The sequence below is a fragment of the Thamnophis sirtalis genome, unplaced genomic scaffold (genome assembly GCF_051295495.1).
Source record: "Thamnophis sirtalis isolate CommonGarterSnake01/CBP01778 unplaced genomic scaffold, rThaSir2_p1.2 scaffold_2, whole genome shotgun sequence".
Classification (NCBI taxonomy): Eukaryota; Metazoa; Chordata; class Lepidosauria; order Squamata; family Natricidae; genus Thamnophis; species Thamnophis sirtalis.
The window spans coordinates 27,235,617-27,243,405 of NW_028261382.1; the positions used below are offsets into that span (position 1 = coordinate 27,235,617).

Below are 7,789 nucleotides of genomic sequence, written 5' to 3' on the forward strand. Positions count from 1 at the left end.
CATATCCCCCCCTACCATAAGCCAGGTTGATTTATGTCTCTGCCTCTTTCAGCAGCCGACTCGGGAATATGAACTGATGATAAATCAGTGACTCTGTGTGTGTGTGTGTGTGTGTGTGTGTGCAAACCTTGCTTTCAAAATATGTTCTGTTGTGCCCTTTTATCTCAGGTGCAATCGGATGCTAGTTGGAAAGGTGTTAGGGAGGAGACAGAGGGAAGCAAACATCCAGAGCCAAGATGCACGGTTTCTGTTCGCCAGAGGAAATTGGGCAGGACCCATAATTGGGCAGATTGCCTTTGACTTACGACCACAATTGGGTTCAGAATCGTGTCGGGTGGCTGTTTTGCTCAGCGACTGCAATCCTGGCTCTCCCAGTTGCAGTGATTGGACAGGTTATTAAGCAGAACTGGAGAAGCGGGATTACGGGGTCTTAGCCTTAGATTCAACCAGGGAACACTTGCTTCAATTACGATCTGAGTGGGATGATTATTTAAAGGCAATTTATTAGAGGATTGTAGCAAAGAGATTTCCATCAATGAAGAGAGGGAATTCAGGACACAAAATTGGGCTTCATTTTATACTCCATACAGTACTGTTTATTATTAGGATTTGTATGCGGCCCACCCTCGAGAGACTCAGTAAAAAAAGTAGAAAATGAGAGTTGATTGCATGGAAGAAATCATCCTGCTAAGTTGCATTTACATCAAAGACATGAATGGTAACATCCCATAATATTAAGCATAACTGAAATGAGCATTGCATTAAAAGAACATTCACATGGGAAACGGCATCCTGAGTCACATAAGTCTCTTCTGAAAAAGTACAATTTCAAGAGGTTGAAACAGCATATACAACTGAAAAAGTCCTTTGTTATTCAGTCTGAGACAGTCCCTTATTTGCCAGTTATTATTTACTCTTCTTAATATCTTATTTACTCAACCCCCCCCCCAAATTGGCATTATTATAATTATTATCATGAATATCCTTATTCTGTTGCTTTGTATGTACACTGAGAGCTTGTGCACTCGACACAAATTCCTAGCCTGTCTATTCACACTTAGCCAAATTGAATATGCAATTGAATTCAATTCCTTAAATACACACCGTGACTGAAGATTTTCTCACACTTAGGCATGTTTATCATTTTTCTCTGACGTGAATTCTTTAGTGTCCATGGAGCTTTTTACGCTCAGTATAGCTCTTTCCACCCTCCAGGCATTTATGTGGTTTTTCTCCTGTGTGGATTCTTTGATGTTGACAGAGGTGTGAAGTACTAGTGAAGCTCTTTGAACAGTCGAGACATTTGTAGGATTTTTCTCCTGTGTGGATTCTTTGATGGATATCTAGACTTCCCCTTTGACTGAAACTCTTTCCACACTCCAGGCATTTGTGAGGTTTATCTCCTGTGTGGATTATTAGATGCCTTTGAAGATGTCAATTAGTTTTGAAAGATTTTTTACATTCTAGGCACTGATATTTCTCTTCCCCCTCCTGAATCCTTTTGGGAAATCCAGGGTCTTCCCAAGGAACCTCCATCCTCCAGGCATATATTCGGTTTCTCTCTCCAGTGGATCCTTTGATGTCTACAAAGGCTGCTTCTCTGACTGAAGTTCTTTCCACACTCCAGGCATTTATGAGGTTTTTCTCCTGTGTGGATCCTTTGATGTTTATAAAGGTTGCCCCTAAGACTGAAGCTCTTTCGACACTCCAAGCATTTATGGGGTTTCTCTCCTGAGTGCATACTCAGATGCATTTTAAGAACATTATTTCTTTTGAACCCCTTTCCACATTCCAGGCATTTATGTGTTTTTTCTCCCGAATGGATCATTTGGTGTGTATAAAGGTGGCTCTTCTGGCTGAAGCTCTTTCCACATTCCAGGCATTTATGAGGTTTCTCTCCTGTGTGGATCCTTTGATGTACATAAAGGGTGCTCCTATGACTGAAGCTCTTTCCACACTCCAGGCATTTATGAGGTTTTTCTCCTGTGTGCATCCTTTGATGTCTATAAAGGTTGCTCCTCTGACTGAAGCTCTTTCCACACTCCAGGCATTTATGAGGTTTTTCTCCTGTGTGGATCCTTTGATGGTTATAAAGGCTGCTCCGCGCACTGAAGCTCTTTCCACACTCCAGGCATTTATGAGGATTCTCTCCTGTGTGGATCCTTTGATGTGTATAAAGGTGGCTCTTCTGACTGAAGCTCTTTCCACACTCTAGGCATTTATGAGGTTTCTCTCCTGTGTGGATCCTTTGATGTGTGTAAAGTTTGCTCCGCTCACTGAAGCTCTTACCACACTCCAGGCATTTATGAGGTTTCTCTCCTGTGTGGATCCTTTGATGTGTATAAAGGTGGCTCTTCTGACTGAAGCTCTTTCCACACTCCAGGCATTTATGAGGTTTCTCTCCTGTGTGGATCCTTTGATGTTTATAAAGGTTGCCCCTATGACTGAAGCTCTTTCCACACTCCAGGCATTGATGATGTTTTTCTGCTGTGTGGATCCTTTGATGGTTATAAAGGCTGCTCCGCGCACTGAAACTCTTTCCACACTCCAGGCATTTATGAGGATTCCCTCCTGTGTGAATTCTTTGATGTGTATAAAGGTGGCTCTTCCGACTGAAGCTCTTTCCACACTCTAGGCATTTATGAAGTTTCTCTCCTGTGTGGATTCTTTGATGTGTATAAAGTTTGCTCCGCTCACTGAAGCTCTTACCACACTCCAGGCATTTATGAGGTTTCTCTCCTGTGTGGATCCTTTGATGTGTATAAAGGTGGCTCTTCTGACTGAAGCTCTTTCCACACTCCAGGCATTTATGAGGTTTCTCTCCTGTGTGGATCCTTTGATGTTTATTAAGGTTGCCCCTTTGACTGAAGCTCTTTCCACACTCCAGGCATTTATGATGTTTTTCTCCTGTGTGGATCCTTTGATGGTTATAAAGATTGTCCCTCTGACTGAAGCTCTTTCCACACTCCATGCATGTATGAGGTTTTTCTCCTGTGTGGATCCTTTGATGTTTATAAAGGTTTCCCAATTTACTGAAGCTCTTTCCACAATCCAGGCATTTATGAGGTTTTTCTCCTGTGTGCATTCTTGCATGTTGCTTAAGTTCTGCTCTATAGTTGAAGCTCTTTCCACACTCAAAGCATTTATGTGGGTTTCCAAATGAGTGGATTTTTAGATGGTTTTCAAGATGGTCGTTTCTCTTGAAGGATTTTTCACATTCCGGGCACTGATATTTCTCTTCTTCCTCCTGGGTCCTTTGGGGATTCCGGGGTCTTCCGAAGGACCCTCCGCCCTTCAGGACCGTTTTAGGGTCTCCGCCCGTTTCCTCCTCCCCGCATCGCCCTCCAGGCAGCCGCCTTTCTCGGGATCCCCCTGAGAGCATCCCTCCTGCAGCCCCGGAGTCTTCAGGCCTTTCCCCGCCCTCTGCCAGGGAAGCCGCGCCGGGATCTCCTGCTCTCAGGCGGCGCTTCCTTCCTTCCCCCGCCGGGCTCCTCCGTCCTCCTTCAGGGGAGAGAGAGAGGCGGTCTCGGCTGCGTCCCCTTCCCCGCAGGAGAGGCCCAGGCCGAAGCCTCCGCATCCCACGGGCCTCTCTCGCCAAGTCCCCCTCAGCCGTCAGACCAAGCCAAGGGCGCCCAACCTCTCCTCCCTCACAGGTCTCCCTTCTCCGGAGAAACCTCCCGGACTGCAACTCCCGGCGTCCCTTCCGCCCTACCTGCATTAGTCCGCATGCGCACCCTTAATCTATCTCCCCCCCCCGGGGTCGCTTCTTTGTATCCGAAAATGAGGGCCAGACCGGCCTCCGTCCGTTTTCGGCCAAGCTCCGCCTCTTCCTCTCCTGGTACTGCCGCCTGCAGCTCTCTTGGTCTGATTGCGGAAGTCGGGAAGAAAGCGCTTTTCCTGTCAGATCGTGTCATTTGCATCGGGAAAACTTTTACGATCATCCCTTCTGCAGCCCCGGAGCCTCCCGGCCTTTCCCCGCCGTCTCCCCGTGAGACTAGGGACTTGTAGGTGCCTTCTAGCTGGCTGAAGGAGGGTGGACGCCGATTTAGCTGATGAACAGAAAGCATAGTAATGGGGGACTTTCACTATCCTGACAACTGGGGAACTCCTAGTGACTACTAGTCTCTGCACCTAGTGGGAGATCAAACAGGTCCCTAATGAGACTTATTCATTTAAAACATTGTTATAATGCCCATCTTTCAGTCAATTCTGCAGCTCTCAAAAAACTATTGGTATCAATATTTGGAAAACCCATAAAGATTGTATCAAACAATGCCAGGAAAAAGCACTTTCACATCTGGCACAATAAGGGCCAAATTATCCCTAGATTCAGCCAGGGAACCCTTGCTCCAATTAGGCACTGAAAACACAAAAGAGAATGGCAAAAGAAAGGGAATGCAATGGGAAGCTCATCCAGAGCTACATTAATGAGTGGATCCACTGACAGAGGCAGTCTACGTATAAAAATCTGCCTTTTGTGCGAAATGGGCAAATCCAGTGGTTTGGTCACCTTCTGCAGACATTTGCTTGACTTTGGTGTAGTTGTAAAAGGTGGAGCAGGTGACCTTTTGTAGGATGCCAAGGGAGCCTGTCATCTCTTAGGGAATTCTGAGGCTTTATGACCTCATCCATGCAGGCTAAACTGCCAGATGTTAGAGTGAAGATGCCCTCCAAGAAGTAAGTTGGTGTCCCAAGGGCTCCTGGACTCTGGGAAACTTGGCCCTATTTGCAGCCTATTTATCAGGGTTGTATTCCAAGGGCAAAAATGCCCATTTGGCCCCTTCTTAGGAAAGGGAAGCAGGGAGAAAATGAGAATACCCAGCCCTGTTTCCTGTTACTTTCAATTATTCGTTGATGATTTTAAATCAAGTCTTAATCTCCAAACTCAGGCACCAATTTTGATGTGGAGATGAAAACAACTTGAATAACTGAATTTGAGAGACTTTGAGAGAAGTAAAGGAGCTTCTTTGTCCGCCTGAAAACACTGATAATAAAGTAATAATTTGAACTTATGTTTATTTTTGTTTCAGGTCCACCTTTATTGAGGCGGGGGGGGGGGTCAGCATGTCAATACTGACTAGCACTGTCACCTATATTCTGCTTCACTCCCACCTGGAAAAAGAAAAGGAAGGAGTGGGATGGAATGCAATGGTTGGAGGGAATGGCTTCACTTTCCGGTGAGAAATTACTCCCACTGCAAGGACATCGTAAGCGGATTTCCCAGCATGACTGGTTTCTTTCCATAACAAAATGAACAGAAGTGATTGAGGGACATAATGGAAAGGGGGAATGAACTATGGAAAAAGTAGGGCTACCCTTTTAACAAATAATCTCAATTTTCTGTGAAATCAGTTGAAACTGATGCAGGCCGTAAATTTTGACTTACAAGTAAACTTTCTTCTAACTGAAACAAATTAAAATGGCAGGGAGAGAATTACTGCATGTAGCCTGTGTTAAATTGATCTTAAATTGATATTTGATTCCATTTTGAGAGAAATCATTAAGAGGAACTTGGAAATTACAGTACAAAAGGTGTTTCTCATTCAGCTATTGGGTGAAATGTGTTAACCATCCTTTTCAGAAAAGTTTCCAAGAGTTGTATTTCACCTCCATCTTCTTTAAGTAGCAGTTCCACTCCTCAACAGGTCAACTGACCATCTCCTACTTAAACCTACCTCTATCCCTGGGCCCCAATGTACCTCTCCTCCTAAAGTCTGAGAATATGGCTACTATCTCACAAAGCTTTGTTGGCCTTACAGTGTGTAAGGACTTGTCTTGTCTCTCCACTCAAGAAACTAGAACTCTTGAAACGCTTGGTATTTCAAAAGAAACCTATTGAGAAAGTGATAGGAAAACAAAGAAGCAGGATCTGAGGATTTCCATGAAATTCTTTCAGGGTAAAACAGCTAGAGACCCCTCCCCTCAGTCCTGAGTAGGATAAGCCAATCTGCGGGTTTGAAGTTGTTTTGGGAACTGCAGGCTGAGAAAGTGATAAGAAGTTGTTCTCTGGGGTGGAGGGGCCGATGCCGTGATGAGACGATGCATGATCTCAAAGCTCTGAGATCGCACTCAACACTTTTATTGCTGGGGGGTTCCAATGGACCTAAATCATCCCAAAGAGATGGTGAACAGGAAGATTACATCTTGCTGATCTCGGGGATATCGCAAAATCGCCGAGAAAAGCAAGGCAAAAGTCTTCTGCTGGCAATCAAAATTCCAGTCTATGAAGGCTGACAAAGTCAGGGCAATATGGAGGAGAAATGTTAAGATGGTGAGAAACTTTTATTGTTTTTTTAAAAATGGACTGCTGATGAATCTGCTGAACTGTCTTGTTACAATGTTTACTCACTGAAAGTTTTGCCAAGCCTCAAATTTCAAAGTAAAGGGAGAAATTCAGCTTCTTTACTTAAAGCTGCATAGTCAGGCAGCAGAGTTTTATTAATTGCAGGAAGATAAGTTTTGAAATGGCTTCAAAACCAAATTCTAATTTGAAGCCGTCACCTTCTATTCCCAGGGGCACATCCCCAGTGTCTGGCACAAGGTTGCAGCCTCCACTTCCTGCGCCCCCTGCTGGGGATGTGTTAACGAAAGAATTTTTCTTGAGCGAACTAAGTGTGGCTCTTAATGCACAGACAATTAAAATGGAAGATAAGCTTAGAGATCATAGAGAGGAGATAAAACAGGAGAGAAAAGAGGAAATAAAAGAAATGAAAGAAGAAATCAAAGATGAAATAAAAGGACTTAAACAGGAGTTGTATGAGAAAATCGATGCCAGGGTTCTTAAATTTAAAGATGAAATGCTGAGACTTGTAACTGTATTGACAGAACATGTTTCTGGAATTGAAGATAGTCTAGAGGATCTTAATGATGCCAATACCAACTTGACATTGAAAACAGAGGCGGTGGAACAAAAAATGGAAAACGCTGAAAAAGAAATTATTATGATACAGTATCGACAAATAGAGTTCGCGTTAAGAGTAAGGGGGCTGCATGAGGAGAAACAGGAGAACCTGAAACAGATCCTATCGGAAGCTTTTGACCGCCTGATGGGAAGACCAGGGACCAATATTGACTGGCAAATCGACAAAGCTTATCGCATTAACTCTTGGCTGGCAAAGCAGAAGCAGCTTCCTCGAGACATCGTTATATACTTCACTACAAGAGAGCTTAGAAATATGGTACTACAAGAGTCTTATAACACTAAGCTTCAAATTGGGGGTCAAGACCTGATTGTTTTGAAAGAGATACCACCTCAAATGTTAAGAGCCAGGAGAGACTACACTTTTTTGGTCGAAGAACTCAGAAATCGTCAGATACAGTATAGATGGGACGCACCATTTGGCATTATATTTACATTTGATAGGCAAAGATATCGCCTCAACTCTGTAAGGAAAGCCCGAGATTTTTATTATAATATATTGAAGGCTGGATATCCTGCACCATCTGGACCTGGAGAAAGACCACAAGAAGGACAGGATAGACAGCAAACTACACAACCACCAGATAAGATGGAGCATCTCTCTCTTCTAGAAGTGCAAGGTGTTATGGAACAAAGACCTAGCCACATGATTACTAGACGAATGGAGAAACAAGCTAAAAAGCAACAACATCAACAATCACCGGCCATCGATCAAGGAACTACAATAACAAGTCTGGAAGCAGTGGGAGGAGCTAGGCCTAAGGTTAAACAGGCTATGCAGGAAGCTCTAAAATGCTTCAGCCAACCAAAGATGACAACTAAGATTTTAACATGGAATGTCAATGGACTGAATTCTCCACAGAAGAGAAA

At 43.9% G+C, this 7,789-nt stretch overlaps 1 protein-coding gene across 1 annotated transcript; it reads right to left on the reverse strand.

The window, feature by feature from the left end:
* Positions 1-482: 482 nt before the first annotated feature.
* LOC148048537 (uncharacterized) lies at positions 483-3,681 on the reverse strand. The gene is made up of 2 exons (XM_087704551.1): positions 1,575-3,681; positions 483-1,414 (listed from the first exon to the last, which is right to left on the reverse strand). The coding sequence occupies exons 1-2, from the start codon at positions 3,575-3,577 to the stop codon at positions 1,165-1,167; spliced, it is 2,253 nt and encodes a 750-aa protein (XP_087560677.1). The 5' UTR covers positions 3,578-3,681; the 3' UTR covers positions 483-1,164.
* Between the last annotated feature and the right edge of the window lie 4,108 nt (positions 3,682-7,789).

Bases quoted from the DNA above. Each gene is read 5' to 3' on its own strand.
- LOC148048537 (XM_087704551.1), bottom strand. From the start codon at position 3,577: ATGCGGAGGCTTCGGCCTGGGCCTCTCCTGCGGGGAAGGGGACGCAGC. The intron at 1,415-1,574 runs GATCCACTGGAG...AAGGCATCTAAT, and splicing joins AGCCTTTGTAGACATCAAAG to AATCCACACAGGAGATAAAC.